Source organism: Oncorhynchus mykiss, chromosome 18 (assembly GCF_013265735.2).
Source record: "Oncorhynchus mykiss isolate Arlee chromosome 18, USDA_OmykA_1.1, whole genome shotgun sequence".
Taxonomy (NCBI): domain Eukaryota; kingdom Metazoa; phylum Chordata; class Actinopteri; order Salmoniformes; family Salmonidae; genus Oncorhynchus; species Oncorhynchus mykiss.
This window is the reverse complement of record NC_048582.1, coordinates 33,018,970-33,037,431: the sequence shown is the minus strand read 5'-3', so window position 1 is coordinate 33,037,431 and position 18,462 is coordinate 33,018,970. Positions and strand designations below refer to the sequence as shown.

Here is an 18,462-nt window from a genome sequence, read left to right as displayed (position 1 = left end):
AGTACAATTCAACTGCAGTTTTAACTGACAGCGTGGGCTGTTTGTCTAATCACTGTAATAAAACAGAAATTGTCCAGAAGAGGAACCAGTAAGAGAAAATGAGCCAGACACTAATGTGTCTGAAATGGCACCTTATTCCCAAAATAGTGCACTACTTTTCACCAGAGCCCTATAAGCCTTGGTCAAATAAAAGAGCTCCTTTTTCCTATATAGTGCCCTAATCATAGAGAATATGGTACCATTTTGGATGCAGCCTAAGTAGAAAGGAGACAGGAGAGAAGAATATATACCTGTCCACTGTTGGCCAGCTCGTCCACGGACAGCGAGTTGTCCAGACGCAGACCCAGGCCGAAGTCACACAGGACGCAGGTGAGGTCCCCTTTCACCAGGATGTTGGAGCTCTTGATGTCCCGGTGGACGATTGGCACCTTGTAGCGTCCGCACAACGTGTGGTCACTGTGCAGGTGGGCCACGCCCCTCGCCAGCGACCTGCCCAGCGCCCACAGGTCGTCCCAGCTGATGACGTGGCGCGTCAGGTACTCCTGGAGGTTGCCCCGGGGGTGGTAGGCCGTGATCAGCCAATACTGTTTCTCCACCTTACGTTCCTCCGCTGTCAGGAAGTGCAGGACGTTCTCGTGGCGCAGGTCAGCGTCCGAGAAGATGTCCTTCTCGTTCTTCCACGAGGCATACTCTTCATCTGCGAAAATCTTGACGGCGACGGTCTCGAAGGGCTCACCGGCTCCCGTGGCGCCCTGCTTCAGCTTGGCCTTGTAGACCTCGGCGAAGCGGCCCTTGCCCACCTGGGCGTCCAGCTCAATGGGGAGGAGCTCCGTGTTGTGGTTGAGGTTGTTGGCGTGCGTGGAGCTGCTGTCCGAGCCGTCGTCATCCATCATGATGGCGCGGGCGTCGCTGAAGTCGAGAGGCGTCTTCTTGCGCTTGGCACCGGCGTGGCGCTGGTGGTAGATGCGGTACCAATAGAAGGATGTGATGACCAGCATGGCCAGAACCAGCAGAGGAACCAGGCTGACCAGGATCACCGACACCACCTGGGGGTCAAGAGAGTCTGAGGTGGAGAGGAAAGACAAGAGAGAAAGAGAGAGACAAGGCAGATGTTATAGATTAGTTATACAATACATTGCATACTCAGTAAAAAATACTGTAGAATATACCTATTCTGTAACATAGAGTAGGCCTGCCCCCCAGTTAGGTATATTCTACAATACTTATACACCGCTACAATATTAGAACTCCTCAGTGCTCATACTATACTCTAAAAGTTTAGCATATTTTGGCAATAGCCTTTTCACTCTATGAGTAGCTGGACCGGCCACAAGGGTCAAAGAAGTCTGTCTGTTTATTGACCTTAAGTGCCCACTGCATAGAAAACAATGACCACAAAGGACTATGTGGGATACAATGTTTTATTTAACTAGGCAAGTCAGTTAAGAACAAATTATTATTTACAATGACGGCCTACCCCGGCCAAACCCGGACGACGCTGGGTCAATTTTTTGCCAATCACAGTCGGATGTGATACAGCCTGGATTCAAACCAGGGACTGCAGTCACGCCTCTTGCACTGGGATGCAGTGCCTTAGCCCACTGCGCCACTCGGGAGCCCTCAATACATGATGAGTGCAGTAGCCTACACTTGGACATTTGACATTTCAGTTGTGCTTGAACGTCATACACACTATACATCACACTCCAATTCCCTTCAGCGCTAGGAAATCAATAGGAAGTAGCCAAGTAGCTTTATTGTCTCAGAGCATCTTGCCAGGCTCAACCTAGCCTGCTCCTTCCCAGCAAAGCAGAGGACCCTAACACTTCCATGAGGAATGTCAATAAGCATCTGTAAGCTACAAAGCCGAAGTTAGCTTGTTGGTCTGTTAAACACACAAATAGGCTGAACCATGCCCCAGTCAACCACATATTGTGTTCCCTTTATAGACCTAGTCTATGTCTGATTCTTATGCTCTTAAGGAGTGATGTCTGTGTCTGCTAGACAGAGTAATCTGGTGAAAGTTTATGCATATGCTATGTTTACAATCCTATTTCTGGGGCTGGCTGAAGTCTCGTAAAAACATAATAAAACACAACAATGAGTCATTAACACGTTGTCTGAACAGGCAGACTACTGTTGTATCAGTGCTGATGTGACTGCTGGTGTTCTATAATTACTGACAGAGATACTGTATTAGGAACATGTTTGGCAGCTAAGGATTGTGTGTGTTCCTGCGTACGTGCATGCATTTGTGTGTGCGTGTGTGTTTATGAACGTGTGTGTGCATACAGTACAGCAAGTGCCCGTCAAGCCCTCATTCGCTTGCTCCTTTTTTTCAGCCAGGAAACCACATGTCTGAAATGTTCAACGTGGCCTCAAGTGGAGTTTGTTTTGGTTTTTCGCAGAGTGAGAGAGAGAAGCGATCTGTCACGTCAAACCTGTCCCTGTGCCATCTCTCAGTGAATACGGGCCCACAGAGGAACGTTTCCTGGTCACTACTCCTGCTTGGGGCCAGGTTCGGGAACATTGGATCATATTAACACGGCGCACGCGCTGTTTTTCACCTGTTATTTCCGTGTGTTACACTACGTACATAATGCTTCAAGTGGGCAGTTGTCATATGTTATGTGGTGAGCATGAAGTTAGACAGTGTGCAGCAGAGCTATCCATCCTCCACGGTGAGGGGAAATGTTTTTCCATGACGTCGTTGATGGCCATGTGCAGATGCTTTCAATTTTGGGCTCTGGAAAGCCAAATGTACCTCTGTGTTGTTACTGCTTGGATGCTGTAGTCAAAATACATTTGATTCCATGGCCAAGATTAGAACGAGAGACTACGGCCAAAATGCCTCCACGATGCAAAATCTGTTTGCAATCTTGTATTTGGAGGGTGTACAACAGTACACACATGTTAACATTTAATACGTGACACCTTACATGACAACCTAATAAGGAATTGCATAAACGTTCATTACTTTTGAGTTACGTCAAAGGTGTTTGTAAACTATATCATCAATTGTAATGCCTAGCCTACATTACACAATCTTAGCCATGACATAACAGGTGACATAGCACCACATATGGACTCACAGAAGGTGAAGAAGTCATGGTCAATGCACTCGTATGACCAATCATAATGCCCACAAAAGGCTATCTTCAGCATGACATAACAGGTGACATAGCACTACATATGAGGTGACATAGCACTACATAGGGACTTACAGGGAGTGAAGAACACGTGGTTGTTGCACTCGTCCTCGGAGCAAGAGCAGATGAAGAACTGGGAGCCCATGCCATTCCTCTCCCTCATCTCACACTTGCTGTTGTTATAGTCCTCCAGCACCAGACCATGCAACTTATGGGCTGGGTTGTGGCATATCGTGTCTATGGTGACGTTGTCGTCTTTCTTCCTCCTGGAAACAAGACAACAGGAGCCATTAGTTCCACTACAATTAAGTTATGAATTACGTTATTGACAGTAATAAAAGGGAAAATAACTTGACGAATTAACAAATTGCAGTCTAAGCATTATGGTAATGATTTGATACAGAGGTAATCCTGAAGGTGCACAAATGAACCTACAAATGGGCTACTCAGGTCTCTTGCTGGGTGGTGTGTAGATTATGTAGTGAAACCCATTTTAAGAGGTGTTGGTCACATACGCATATTTAGCAGATGCTATTGCTGGTGTAGCGAATTGCTTGGGGTTCTAGCTACCAACATTTTTTCAACGAGAAACAGGAGGCCAAATCTAGTTCTCTACTTTTTTAACATTCACATTTCGCAACTATATTTGGGTTAGTGGGTGGGGCACTTTTGGGTTTGGCTACTTAGTTAAACCTTGTTGACAGCAAATGTAGTTTTTAAATGACAAATCACCGAGCAAGATTATGAATTTCCGCTCTGTCACTCACTAACATGGTCGTATTGTGTCACTGAACCCACTACTACTGCTCTCCTAAGGTCAAGTTTAAAGGTCATTCCAGCTCTCAACGAGAGATGATGAGGGGTGCTGTAGTCACTCACCAGATGCTGACACACACATCCTCTGGATGGGGGCAGATGGATGTGATGCTACAGTCGGCCATACAGCTCCCTGTGCCCGTGCAGCTGGTAGACTCCACGTCACAGAACTTACACAGACGCTTCAGCTTCAGCATGTTCATCGACGAGAGCCCTGGGGTGGAGACACAAAGAGATAGGGGGGAAAGACATGTTAGATTGATAGTTTACAAAAAGGGATATGGTTATTTGAGGCAGTCACTAGTTGGTTCATTTAGGTCACTCATGTGTCATCTCATCCAATACGTTCAATCTTTACTGCAGCACTTTGCTTCATGCCAGCAGCATACCACCCAACATCGCACTGCTGGATTGCCTCTGATGCTAAGCAGGGTTGGTCCTGGTTGTTCCCTGAATGGGAGACCAGATGCTGCTGGAAGTGGTGTTGAAGGGCCAGTAGGATATACTCTTTCCTCGGGTCTAAAAAAATATCCCAATTCCCCAGGGCAGTGATTGGGGACATTGTCCTGTGTAGGGTGCTGTCTTTTGGATGGAACATTAAACGGGTGCCCTGACTCTCTGTGGTCACTAAAGAGCCCATGGCAATTATCGTAAGAATAGGAGTGTTAACCCCGGAGTCCTGGGAAAATGACCAATCTGGCCCTCATACCATCATGGCCATCTAATCATCCCCAGCTTCCAATTGGCTCATTCATTCCCCCTCCTCTCCCCTGTAACTATTCCCCAGGTCATTGCTGTAAATGAGAATGTGTTTTCAGTCAGCTTACCTGGTAAAATAAGGGTTCAAAATAAGAAAACATTTCACTATTACAAATGAGCACAGTTCAATCTCTGAGGGTCTAAAACACAAGACTTTGACCGGGATTTAATTTGATCGTGGTAAATGTTGCAGATGTTGACTCAATTACCTTTAAATGTCAAGCGCACTATATAGCACAGTTTTGGATTGAACCCCGACCTTTGATTGTTGTTATATGGGCCTGAACTGTATTAACCTAACGAAGATGATAACTTTGCTCGACTTGGGAAACTGACATTTCCCTCCAATTACACAGACAAACAAAAAGGCTACAAACACCAGAAAGGTGAACTTTCCCATCTGATATATTAATATGGACATTTCCTACACTGGAAAAGTATGGTCTGTTGAACATCCGCGAGTACAGTGAAACCTTAACCTCATATCTCAGTCCAGACTACGTGAAGGAATGTATCATTACTGAGAGACTTGGCAATTTCACTTTGAAAATAATATGTGAAATAGACAAAACGAATGTTCCTTTCGGTACTATGTAGCTAAGTGTAGTTATTCCAAGAGACAGTTGTTTAAATAAGTGGTACATTATTTTAAAAAACATTCATTCTCCAATCCATTCATTTCAATTTAACATGTACATTCATTTTCCAACCATATGTAATCTATTTTCCCAGGGCCTAAATTCTGCTGTGAACAATCAGCACATTCCGCGGTGCCATCCGTCTACCATGGTCGTGTTCAGACTTAACTTCACACGGGGAGTCCGTGGTGGGATGTGTCCCTTTGTGTATGATAGTCATCTCTACTAAGACAACCGCCAGACAAGACAATAAAAACAAACAAAGGGAACATTGAACATCAGTAGATCTGTCAGTCAATTTGCAAATTTGTGTCTTACCAATACACTTTGTGAATATCAAAGACTGGGACATAATGTTGGAGTGTGTATTTGTGAGAGAGAGAGAGAGAGAGAGTACCACCACATCACTTCCTTCTTTCTCATTTGTTCTCCTTCCAGACCTTTACCGGCGTGTCTTTAGCATGAATAAAAACAGAACCTGACCGAAATCAGACGCTCTTAATAGCTAACACAGAGATGAGGTGAAATGAAGCAAAAAGAGATGAAGGAGGGAGAGATCTCACAGACTGAATTGACGTCACTGCCACACAACCACACTAAATCTAAGTGTGACAGACTGCACACATAGGAAGAGAAAGTTCAACATGTTACTTGCATCAGCAGTGTCCTCGTGACACAACCGATAGTGAAAGTGGGTTATTGGCCGTTAACTGGGCCTGTCTGCATGTGCAGCTCAAGGATTTCCTCTTGAAGAATTCCCGTCGCAGAGAGCCGAGTTCAGCCAAGCGAAATGGGGGGGGTGTGTCCCAAATGGAACCCTATTTCATAAATAGTAGTTTACTATATAGAGAATAGGGCGCCATTTTAGATGCAGCCTGGGTCTCCAGGGTATTGGACCGGCTGGCGAGGGGGCGAACCTGATGAAGCCACTTTGTCAGGTCATGTGACCAGCCATGTCAAAACAATCACCCCTCTCTCTAACGTCGGCACAGGAGAGAGAGCAAATTAGGCTCTCTTCCCTCCAACTTACTCACAGTGCAGCAGTATACTCCTTGTTAGAGAATATCAAGGTTACTGATTTAGGAGAGAATGTTGTACTTCTGCTCCAGGACATAAAGCCTACTGTGGCTGCCTGTTCACAATCTGCAGGTTAGAGTAGAGCTGGGGCTTGAAGCAACAGAAATACAACCTGCAAGTCTGAAAACCAGAGTAACTGGAACAGATCTAGTGAAGCCACGTGCACTGCAGGTGGCAGCATTCACACAGCAGTATAGACAGTGAAGTATCCATGGTGTCAGGATATTGCAGACGGATATTAGGCTAAATTCTGTGATTCCTGTTTTTAGGGTGTACTGTACATGTCTGAGTTGATCCATTTGAAACAAACCAATAAAGACATTAAGATTAAGTACTGCAGAGGTGTACAATTTAGAATTTGGCCTGAGGTGAAGATTGTAGTCTTTTATAGAGTTATAACAGAATGGATAAGAATTATCTTGGGCTGAGAGCTGGTGGTAGAGAGAGAGGTTGTGGAGTGAAAAGTCATTATATCATTAGAAAAACTCCTCTCAAAATGTATGCCATTTAAGCCCAAGGAGACAGGCTATGGTGGGGATGAATGCTGTTAATTGTCACCCATGGCAAAATATAATTGCAGATGTGGGGGAGAGAGGATTATAAGAAACCAACGCTGCTTGGTGCCATTGGGACTGGGCTGGAGTTGGAGACAGGGGCAAATAGATGACAATTTATGATGTGTCTACCTTGCAAATGATAGACCAAATATAATACCCACTTCCAGTATCAACAATGTACATAAGAATGAAAAGTCCCATTGGAAGGACCACCATGCATGTTTTCTACTGCAACAGGTGGTGTAGCTAAACCTCCTCCCACTGTGTCAAGCACTTTAATACATAGGCCTACTTCCCCTTTGCAGAAACATCATGGCACATTATTTTCTGATATGTTTTCCTCTTGGAAAACACTAAGTAGTTAGTCATTATGCTCATACAATCATTCCATCCCCACTTTATTAAAACATTTGGATTTGGGTATAAATGTACCACAGTTCCTGAGTTTCTGATATTGAACAACACTGACTGCGTAATTTGCATACATTAACTATTATGCATTCAAATTCGCATTACAAGCCAATCAATATATTTGCGAGTTTTAGCTCAAATGAGGTGAACATTTTGCCTTCCACCAAAATGTAGAGCTGGATTATGTTTGACCACCTGCTACAAAAAAACTGAATGGCAATTAGAAGTTATACTTTGGGGAAACAGAAACACGTGTCAATGTTACTAGCGGTCAATAACCCTCGTACATGTTTCAATAATGACTTCAAGCCAACGATAACACTATAGCCAACCACCAACATTCATAGGCTACTTGAAACAACGTTTTAACTCACCCATCTGTTCTAGCAGAACACTACCAAAGAGTATCGTTCCACACCAGAAAGCAGAAAACCGAAGTAGCTCCATTTAAAGACGGATTACAAACGACTCTTCTTTTCATTTACTAGCAGCTTGATTATAGTAAATATCCAGACTTTAATTCGAGACGTTCTTCGGATTTATTTTTTCCGTCTGCCTGTTGCTCTCATGCGTCTCAAGGAACCCGGTGTTAAAGTAAATAGTGCAGTCAGAATTTGCCGCATATGAGTCAGACAGTATGTATGCACTTTCATGAAACAGGAAATCTTCAGAAAGGGCAGGACTCTTTTTTCTTCTTCTTTAGGCTACTTCTGAACTGCTGGGCTTGTAGCTCACTGGTCTTGAAACATGTTATTATGAGCACAGAGTTTTTCAGAAGGCAAAACTTGAAATGACACGCTCCAAAATAGATGACAAGGATTTCGAAAGAAGTGAGGAGAAGTATACATCCAAACAAAACATATTAATTTAACACTTCTGTACTTACAATTATGCAACATTTTGAATCATTCTTTAAATTTTTACACACTTCACTGTGCCAGTACCATAGCACACACATTACTGATCAGACAAAATACAGCTGTGTCTGATGTCCACAAACATGAGAACAAATGACATAACTTCTTTACTTGCTTCATTAGCACTTTTTTACACGGACCTCTGAAACTATTTGTAAAAGACTCGTCACCCAAGTCATAGACTGTTCACTCTGCTACCACATACCGGAGCGCCAAGTCACTTTACCCCTACCTACAAGTACAAATTACCTAGACTAACCTGTACCGCCACACATTGACTCGGTACCCCCATTGTTATTGTTATGTCAGTTTGTGTTCCTTTTTTACTTTTAACTTTAGTTTATTTAGTAAATATTTTCTTAACTCTATTTCTTGAACTGCATTTTTGATTAAGGGCTTGTAAGTAAGCATTTCACACCAGGGTCTACACCTGTTGTATTCGGTGCATGTGACAAATAAAATTTGATTTGATACATTGCATATGTCTCTTCCTGAGGAATGCTATCATTCATCAGAGGGGGGTTAGTAAAGGTGGTGAGCGCTCCTTGATGTTCCTAGGTTTTGGTTTGATGGGTGGTACTCACGGGTTAAGTCTACTGTAACATAAATAACTGGTCTATTGCTGGGCTGCCAGCATATGTTTTTGCTTGGCATACTCAAACCATGATGTCAGGCTTCAGAACCTGGGGCGCAACTTTCACTGGGGACGGGGGGGACATAACCCCACCACATTCTGAAATTGCATTTTTGTCTTCCCCCCAGTTTTATTAGTGCACTGTGATGCACTCCGGGCCCCACTTCCAAAATCCCGCGCCCCCCTGTACACGCGTGCCACGTCTATTTCTATGGGCAATAGCACTGTTCATGACACAAACCATTGACACCCCTCTTCTTGGTGGAGAGAATTTAGCCATTTTAAAGCTTATTTCCTGCAATTCTACACATTTTGTCATTGAATGCAAAGAAAATTGTACAGTTTAAAGCTCATTTTCTTGCAATTATAATCATTTTGCCATGTCTAATGTGTATTCATGTGAGTGACGAAAAAATGAAACAATACTACCTGTGATAAAAACGTAAGTAATAAAACTAGCTGACATGGGGTAGTTCATCTGGACATTTCTGACAAGTTAGAAATAGCTCTCTAATGTATGCAATGACAAGAGGAACTGATTATGCATTACCAAATTTCGAAATTGCACCTTGTGCATTCCAGTATTACAACTTTAAAAATTAAGTATAAAGCTGGAGTGAGTTCCTTTAAAATACAAAAACTTTTCGCCAACAAAAAAAAATAGTGTTAGCTTATGTTTCATCCCCTCTTGACTGAAATTATGTCTGAAGTGAATGAACTAGCTAGATAGCTAGCTACCACAGCTGGTTCAGCTCTAGCCTCTAGCTACACTATATATACAAAAGTATGTAGACACCCTTCAAATGGGTGGATTCGGCTAATTAAGCCACACCCATTGCTGACAGGTGTATAAAATCGGAGCACACAGCCATGTAATCTCCAAACATTGGCAGTAGAATGGCCTTACTGAAGAGCTCAATGACTTTCAACGTGGCACCGTCACGGACCCCTAGGGGCAGGACGGGGCGATCCAGCTATGTTGTGTGCAAGATTAGGTTTATTATATGAATTCAAATCAAATATTATTAGTCACATGCGCAGAATACAACAGGCCTTACAGTGAAATGCTTATATACAAGCCCCTAACCAGCAATGCAGCTAAAAAAACAAGAATAAGAAATAAAAGGAACAAGTAATTAAAGAGCAGAGGTAAAATAACAATAGCGAGACTATTTACAGGAGGTACCGGTACAATAAGGGCACAGGGCGAGACCCAGATGTAGACACAGGAGGCAGATGGTTTGAGTCTTTGATATTTATTATATTCCAAGGGGCAGGCAAGAGCATGGTCATGGGCAGGCAAAAGATCATACCAAGGTCAGAGTCCAGGAGGTACAGGGTGGCAGGCAGGCTCGAGGTCAGGGCAGGCACTATGGTCAGGCAGGCTGGTTCAGAGTCAAGGCAAGCAAGGGTCAAAACCGGGAGGAGAAGCAAAAACAGAGAAAAGGACAAAACAGGAGCAAGGAAATAACACGCTGGTTGACTTGACAAGACGAACTGGCAACACAGGAATAAGTACCCAGGGACTAATGAGGAAAACAGGTGACACCTGGAGGTGGGTGAAGACAATTACAAACACAGGTGAATCAGATAGGTACAGAGTCAATGTGCGGTGGCACCGATTAGTTCGAGGTAATTGAGGTATAGTGCCTTGCAAAAGTATTCATCCCCCTTGGCATTTTTCCTATTTTGTTGCATTACAACCTGTAATTTAAATGGGTTTTTATTTGGATTACATTTAATAGACACATACAAAATAGTCCAAATTGGTGAAGTGAAATGAAAAAAATAACTTGTTTCAAAAAATAAAAATAAAAAATAAAAATGTAAGAGTGGTGCGTGCATATGTATTCACTTTCCTACGAAGCCCTAAATTAGATCTGGTGCAACCAATTACCTTCAGAAGTCACATAATTAGTTACATAAAGTCCACCAGTGTGCAATCTACGTGTCTATGTGATCTCAGTATGTATACATACACCTGTTCTGAAAGGCAGCAGAGTCTGCAACACCACTAAGCAAAGGGCACCACCAAGCAAGTGCCACAATGAAGACCAATGAGCTCTCCAAACAGATCAGGGTTGGGTTATAAAAAAATATCCGAAACGTTGAACATACCACGGAGCACCATTAAACCCATTGTAAAAAAATTGAAAGAATATGGCACCACAACAAACCTGCAACGAGAGGGCCGCCCACCAAATCTCACAGACCAGGCAAGGAGGGCATACATCAGAGGCAACAAAGAGACCAAAGATAACCCTGAAGGAGCTGTAAAGCTCCACAGTGGAGATCTGTCCATTGGACCAATTTAAGCCATACACTTCACAGAGCTGGGCTTTAGGGAAGAGTGGCCAGAAAAAAGCCATTGCTTAAAGAAAAAAATAAGCAAACACGTTTGGTGTTCGCCAAAAGGCATGTGGGAGACTCCCCAAACATACGGAAGAAGGTACTCACTCTGGTCAAATGAGACTGAAATTGAGCTTTTTGACCATCAAGTAAAACGCTATGTCTGGCGCAAACACAACACCTCTCATCACCCCGAGAACCTCATCCCGAGAACACCATCCCCACAGTGAAGCATGGTGGTGGCAGCATCATGCTGTGGGGATGTTCTTCACCGGCAGGGACTGGGAAACTGGTAAGAATTGAAGGAATGATGGATGTGAATAGGGGTGAATAGTTATGCACACTCAAGTTTTCTATTTTTTTGTCTTATTTCTTGTTTGTTTTACAAAAAAACTGGATAAAAAGTGATTGGCATGTTGTGTAAATCAAATTATACAACCCCCCCCCAAAATCTATTTTAATTCCAGGTTGTAAGGCAACAAAATATGAAAAATGCCAAGGGGGTGAATACTTTCGCAAGTCACTGTGACATTTACATGTGGACAGAGTTATTAAGGTGACTATGCATAGATAATAACAGAGAGTAGCAGCGGCATAAAAGGGGGTTAGGGTGGGCAATGCAAATGAGCAAATAGTATGGGTAGCCATTTGATTAGATTCTCAGGAGTCTTATGGCCTGGGGTAGAAGCTGTTTAGAAGCCTCTTGGACTTAGACTTGGCACTCTGGTACCGCTTGCTGTGGGGTAGCATAGAAAACAGTCTATGACTAGGGTGGCTGGAGTCTTTTACAATTTTTAGGGCCTTCCTCTGACACCGCCTAGTGTAGAGGTCCTGGATGAAAGGAAACTTGGCCCCAGTGATGTACTGGGCCGTACGCACTACCCTCTGCAGTGCCTTGCGGTCGGAGGCCGAGCAGTTGCCATACCAGGCAGTGATGCAACCAATGCTCTCGATGGTGCAGCTGTAGAACATTTGAGGATCTGAGGACCAATGCCAAATCTTTTCAGTCTCCTGAGGGGGAATAGGTTTTGTCGTGCCCTCTTCATGACTGTCTTGGAATGCTTGGACCATGTTAGTTTGTTGATGTGGACACAAGGAAGGAACTTGAAGCTCTCAACCTGCTCCACTACAGCCCGTCAATGAGAATGGGGGCATGCTCGGTCCTCCTTTTTCAGTAGTCCACAATCATCTCCTTTGTCTTGTCTTTGTCTTGATCACGTTGAGGGAGAGGTTGTTGGCCAGGTCTCTTACCTCCTTCCTATAGGCTGTCTCGTTGTTATCGGTAATCATGCCTACCACTGTTGTGTCATCGGCAAACTTAATGATGGTGTTGGAGTCGTACCTGGCCGTGCAGTCATGAGTGAACAGGGAGTACAGGAGGGGACTGAGCATGTACCCCTGAGGGGCCCCTGTGTTGAGGATCAGCGTGGCGGATGTGTTGTTACCTACCATTACCACCTGGAGGCGGCCCGTCAGGATGTCCAGGATCCAGTTGCAGAGGGAGGTGTTTCGTCCCAGGGTCCTTATTGATGATCTTTTAGAGCACTGTGGTGTTGAACGCTGAGCTGCAGTCAATGAATAGCATTCTCACATAGGTGTTACTTTTGTCCAGGTAGGAAAGGGCTATGTGGAGTGCAATAGAGATAGCATCATCTGTGGATCTGGTAGGGCTGTATGCAAATTGGAGTGGGTCTAGGGTTTTTGGGATAATGGTGTTGATGTGAGCCATGACCAGCCTTTCAAAGCACGGGTCGGTAGTCTTTCAGGCAGGTCACCTTAATGTTCTTGGGCATGGGTGGTCTGCTTAAAAAAACATGTTGGTATTACAGACTTGGACAGGGAGAGGTTGAAAATGTTAGTGAAGACAGTTAATCAGCTCTTGCTCACAGTACACGTCCTGGTAATCACAATACACCTCCTTGTGAAAGTTGACCTGTTTAAAGTTCACATCGGCTGTGGAGAGAGTGATCACACAGTCGTCTGGAACAGCTGGTGCTCTCATGCATGTTTCAGTGTTATTTGCCTCTCTGCTCGCTGAGAGGTAGTTTAGCTCGTCTGGTAGGCTCGTGTCACTGGGCAGTTCTCGGCTGCGCTTCCCTTTATAGTCTGTAATGGTTTGCAAGCCCTGCCACATCCGACGAGCGTCAGAGCCGGTGTAGTACAAGTGAATTACAGTGTCCTCTGTAATTATTTCGACAGTGAAGCATTTTTTCTTCTTTTGGCTCTATACTCCAAAAGTGTCACTCCCTGATCTGTTTCACCTGTCCTTGTGATTGTCTCCACCACCTCCAGGTGTCGCTTATTTTCCCTGGTTTATTTATCCCTGTGATTCCGGTCTCTCTGTGCCAGTTCGTCTTGTATGTTCAAGTCAACCAGCGTGTTTTTCCCATGCTCCTGCTTTTCTATTCTCTTTTACCAGTCCTCCCGTTTTAAACCTTTGCCTGTTTTTCATTCCCGCCTGCCTGACCATTCTGCCTACCTTGACCTCGAGCCTGCCTGCCTGCCTTCCATTCTGTACCTCTGGAACTCTGAACTGGTTTTGACCTTTTGCCTCTCCACAACCTTTCTCTTGCCTACCCCTTTTGGATTGTTAATAAACATCTTGGACTCTAACCATTTGTCCCCTGTGTCTGTGTAACGGATGTGAAACGGCTAGCTTAGTTAGCGTGGGCGCTAAATAGCGTTTCAATCAGTGACGTCACTTGCTCTGAGACCTTGAAGTAGTAGTTCCCCTTGCTCTGCAAGGGCCGCGGCTTTTGTGGAGCGATGGGTAACGATGCTTCGAGGGTGACTGTTGATGTGTGCAGAAGGTCCCTAGTTCGCGCCCGGGTATGGGCGAGGGGACGGTCTAAAATTATACTGTTACATCTGCATCTGGGTCTCGCCTTGTGCCCTTACAGTACGAACTGGCCATGACAGAGGTAGCATACCTGGACCAGCTCCGCCACGCTGTCTCCCTGCAGGGAGCCACCATTGGGAGGCATGAGGAGCTACTTGAGGACCTTCTGGAAGGGCTTGGTTCACTGACGGAACCACGACCAGGGGTTTAATAGGGATCAAATCCCGTTAACGGGATCGTTTTGACAACATCCGGTGAAATGGCAGAGCGCCAAATTCAAATAAAATTCTTAGAAATATTTAACTTTCATACAATCACAGGTGCAATACACCAAATTAAAGCTTGACTTCTTGTTAATCGAGCCACCCTGTCAGATTTCAAAGGGGCATTACGGCGAAAGCAAACCATGCTATTATCTGAGGACAGCACCCCATCAAACAAACACATGACAATCATACTTCAACCCGCCAGGCGCGACACAAAACTCAGAAATAACAATATAATTAATGCCTTACCTTTGAAGAGCTTCTTCTGTTGGCACTCCAATATGTCCCATAAACATCACAAATGGTCCTTTTGTTCGATCAATTCCAACGTTATATCTCCAAAATGTCCATTTATTTGGTTCATTTGATTCAGAAAAACACAGGTTCCAACTTGCCCGACATGACTACACATTATCTAATAAGTTACCTGTAAACTTTGTCCAAACATTTCAAACAACTTTCCTAATCCAACTTTAGGTATTTAACATGAATAATCAATCAAATTTAAGATAGGATAAACTGCGTTCAATAGCCGATAAAATTAAAGTGGAGCGAGCTTCAGGTCGCGCGCCCCAACCACAACAGTACACTTGGCTATCCACCCAGATAGGAAATGGCTACTACTTCATTACTCAAAGGAAAAACAAACCAATTTCTAAAGACTGTTGACATCTAGTGGAAGCAATATGAACTGCAACCAAGTGCCTTAGAAATCTTGATCCACATAGAAAACCCATTGAAAACACTGTCACCTGGAAAAAAAAATATTCCTGGATGGTTTGTCCTCGGGTTTTCGCCTGCCAAATAAGTTCTGTTAAACTCACAGACATTATTCAAACAGTTTTAGAAACTTCAGAATGTCTTCTATCCAAACGCAGGAGTGCGAGGAGGTCTGGCCTGGGTCACACTCGTTCATCCGCAGTGGCTCGCTCACCTTCTAAGGAATCTGGAGCCACCCGAGCTCCCTCGAGAATCATCAGCGACGGGTGAGTCAGATACTCCGGAACCTATGCAACTGGGCAGGGCTAGATTATCGCCTAAGGGACGTTCACATAGAATGAGTTCCAACAGCTGTCTGTACTGTGGGGCTGCAGGACATTATATTGCCACCTGACCAGGTAACTGGGCACAAGTACTCTGGTGAGCCAGACTGGGAATCTTCTTAATCCCATTAACCATACTCCCTGCTTTGTTATACTGCTGTGGGGAGACCAGTCTAAAACTCTACGGGTGCTAATTGACTCTGGGGCAGATGAGAGTTTTAATGTTTCTACTCTAGTTTCTGAATGAGGTATTCCCACTCAATTTCTCTCTGTTCCCATGGACACTAGAGCACTGGACGGACGCTCCATTGGTAGAGTCACCCACAGCACTGTTCCTATTAATCTATGGGTTTCAGGAAATCACAGTGAGGTAATACAGCTGCTTCTCATTAAGTCTACGCATGTTCCAGTTGTTTTGGGATTTTCCTGATTTAAAAAACACAACCCCGTCATTGATTGGACCACAAATTCAATCCTGGGTTGGAGTCCGTTTTGCCATTCCCATTGCCTCAAAGCGAGACAGCCTTCTTTGGGCTTAAGTCAAATCTCAGATTTCCCTACCTTCCCCACAGAGTACCACAACCTCCTGGAGGTTTTCAGCAAAGCACAGGCTACTTCTCTTCCCCGGCATCATCCTTATGATTGTGCCATTGATCTCCTCCCAGGTGCCGGAGACCAAGGCCATGGAGGAGTGCATAGTGGAGTCTCTAGCTACTGGGTCTGTCCGTCCATCTGCTTCTCCTGCCGGCACAGGGTTTTTCTTTGTGGAGAAGAAGGACAAGTCCTTGCGTCTGTGGATTGACTACCGTGGTCTTAATGATATTACGATTAAGAATCGTTACCCCCTACCACACCACTCCTCTCCTCGGCTTTTGAACCTCTCCAGGGGGCCACCATTTTTTCCAAGATGGACCTTTGGAATGCCTACCACCTGGCTCGGATACGCGAAGGAGATGAGTGGAAGACAGCATTCAACACAGCCAGTGGATATTATGAGTACCAGGTCATGCCATTTGGACGCTGTCTTCCAGGCTCTGGTAAACGATGTGCTCCGGGATATGTTAAACCAGTTTGTGCTCGGATACCATGATGACATCCTGTATTTTTCCCGGTCTGCCCAAGAACATGTTCTGCAAGTCAGACAGGTCCTTCAGCGCCTCCTGGAGAACCAATTGTTTGTAAAAGACGAGACGTGTGAGTTCCACTGCTCTAGCTCTATCTCCTTTCTGGGATATGTCGTTGCTGAGGGAAATGTCCAGATGGATCCTGGAAAGGTGAAAGCAGTGGTGGATTGGCCTCAACCCACGTCCAGGGTGCAGTTGCAACGTTTCCTAGGTTTTGCTAACTTCTACTTCTGTTTCATTTGGGGTTACAGCACCCTGGCAGCCCTCCTCTCTGCACTCTGCACCTCTCTCAAAGTACAGTTTACATGGTCTCCTGCTGTCAACAAAGCCTTTGTGGACCTGAAGCATCGGTTCACAACAGCACCCATCCTCATCCATCCGGACCCGTCCCGTCAATTTGTGGTTGAGGTTGAAGCTTCTGAAGTTGGAGTGGGGGCCAACCTGTCTCAGCGATCTGCCCAGGACTAAAAGTTTCATCCCAGTGCCTTCCTGTTCCATCGACTCAACTCTGCAGAAAGAAACTACGATGTGGCTAACCAAGAACTCCTGGCAGTCAAGATGGCACTGGAGGAGTGGAGACACTGGCCTGAGGGAGCTGAACATTCGTTTTTGGTCTGGACCGACCACAAGAATCTGGAATATCTCCGCACAGCCTCTGCCACTCCCTCTGAATCTGAGGCCATCCTCACTGCCTCTTGTTTGATGGCTTCTGTTGTTTGGGGAATTGAGGCTCTGGTCCGCAAGGCTCAGCCTTCCCAGTCGGACCTTGGGCCCGGCTAACTGTCTGTGCCTGATGTGGTCCGGTTTAAGGTCCTGGAATGGGCTCACTCCTCCAGGCTTATCGGTCATCCTGGTACTCACAGGACCCTGGCTTTCCTACGTCAATACTTCCAATGGCCTGCTATGGTTCCTGATGTCTCAGCCTTGGTCGCCGCATGCATGGTATGCGCGACAAAGCAAGACTCCGTCTGGCCTCCTACTGCCACTTCCTGATCCTCATCGCCCCTGGTCCCATATTTCTCTGTATTTCGTCACTGGGCTTCCCCCGTCAGATGGTAACACCACGATTCTGATGGTGGTGGATAGGTTTTCCAAAGCCACCCATTTCATCCCAAGTTACCTTCAGCCAAGGAGACGGCCCAGCTCATGGTGCAGCACGTATTCCGAATCCATGGACTCCCGGTCGACATGGTCTCGGATCGGGGTCCTCTGTTCTGGTCCCAATTCAGGAAGGCGTTCTGCATCCTTATCGGGTCGTCGGCCAGTCTGTCCTCCGGGTTTCATCCCCAATCCAACGGCCAGTCGGAGCGAGCCAATCAAGACATGGAGACGACACTTCGGTGTCTGGTTGCCAGTAACTCCACCACCTGGAGCCAGCAACTGATCTGGGTGGAATATGCTAGGAACACTCTTCCCTGCTCGGCTACTGGACTCTCCCCCTTCGAATGCTCCATGGGGTATCAGCCTCCGCTCTTCCCAGAGCCAGAAGTTGAGGTCAACATACCCTCAGCCCAGATGTCCATCCGCCGCTGTCGGTGTACCTGGAAAAGAGCTTGGGCGGGTCTTCTCAAGACCACCTCCAGGTATCGTCGACAATCGGACCGCCAACAGACTCTGGCTCCCTGCTATCGGATCGGACAGAGGGTATGGTTGTCCACAACGGGACTTGCTTACTGTCACGCTCTGATCTGTTTCACCTGTCTCTGTGATTGTCTCCCCCCACCTCCAGGTGTCACCCGTTTTCCCAATTTGTCCCTGGGTATTTATTTGGGTGTTCCCTGTTGGTCTGTTGCTAGTTCATCTTGTCTTGTCAAGTCAACCAGCGTGTTTTTCAGTGCTCGTGCTTTTTCTTATCTCTTTTGCTAGTCCTCCTGGTTTTGACC

At 45.4% G+C, this 18,462-nt stretch overlaps 1 protein-coding gene across 2 annotated transcripts in view; it reads right to left on the bottom strand.

Moving 5' to 3' along the window:
• LOC110496033 (TGF-beta receptor type-2) overlaps nt 1-18,462 on the bottom strand; it is a 55,848-nt gene that overhangs the window by 12,950 nt on the left and 24,436 nt on the right. Inside the window, exons 1-4 of one of the 2 annotated variants that reach the window (XM_021571663.2) lie at nt 7,782-8,141; nt 4,029-4,179; nt 3,225-3,415; nt 291-1,063 (exon numbers count right to left, since the gene is read on the bottom strand). In XM_021571663.2, coding sequence (XP_021427338.2) covers nt 291-1,063; nt 3,225-3,415; nt 4,029-4,179; nt 7,782-7,854 — 1,188 coding nt within the window. In that variant the 5' untranslated portion in view covers nt 7,855-8,141. Of the gene's footprint in view, nt 1-290; nt 1,064-3,224; nt 3,416-4,028; nt 4,180-7,781; nt 8,142-18,462 lie in introns of those variants that run through there. The other variant, XM_021571664.2, reaches the window with a different exon arrangement.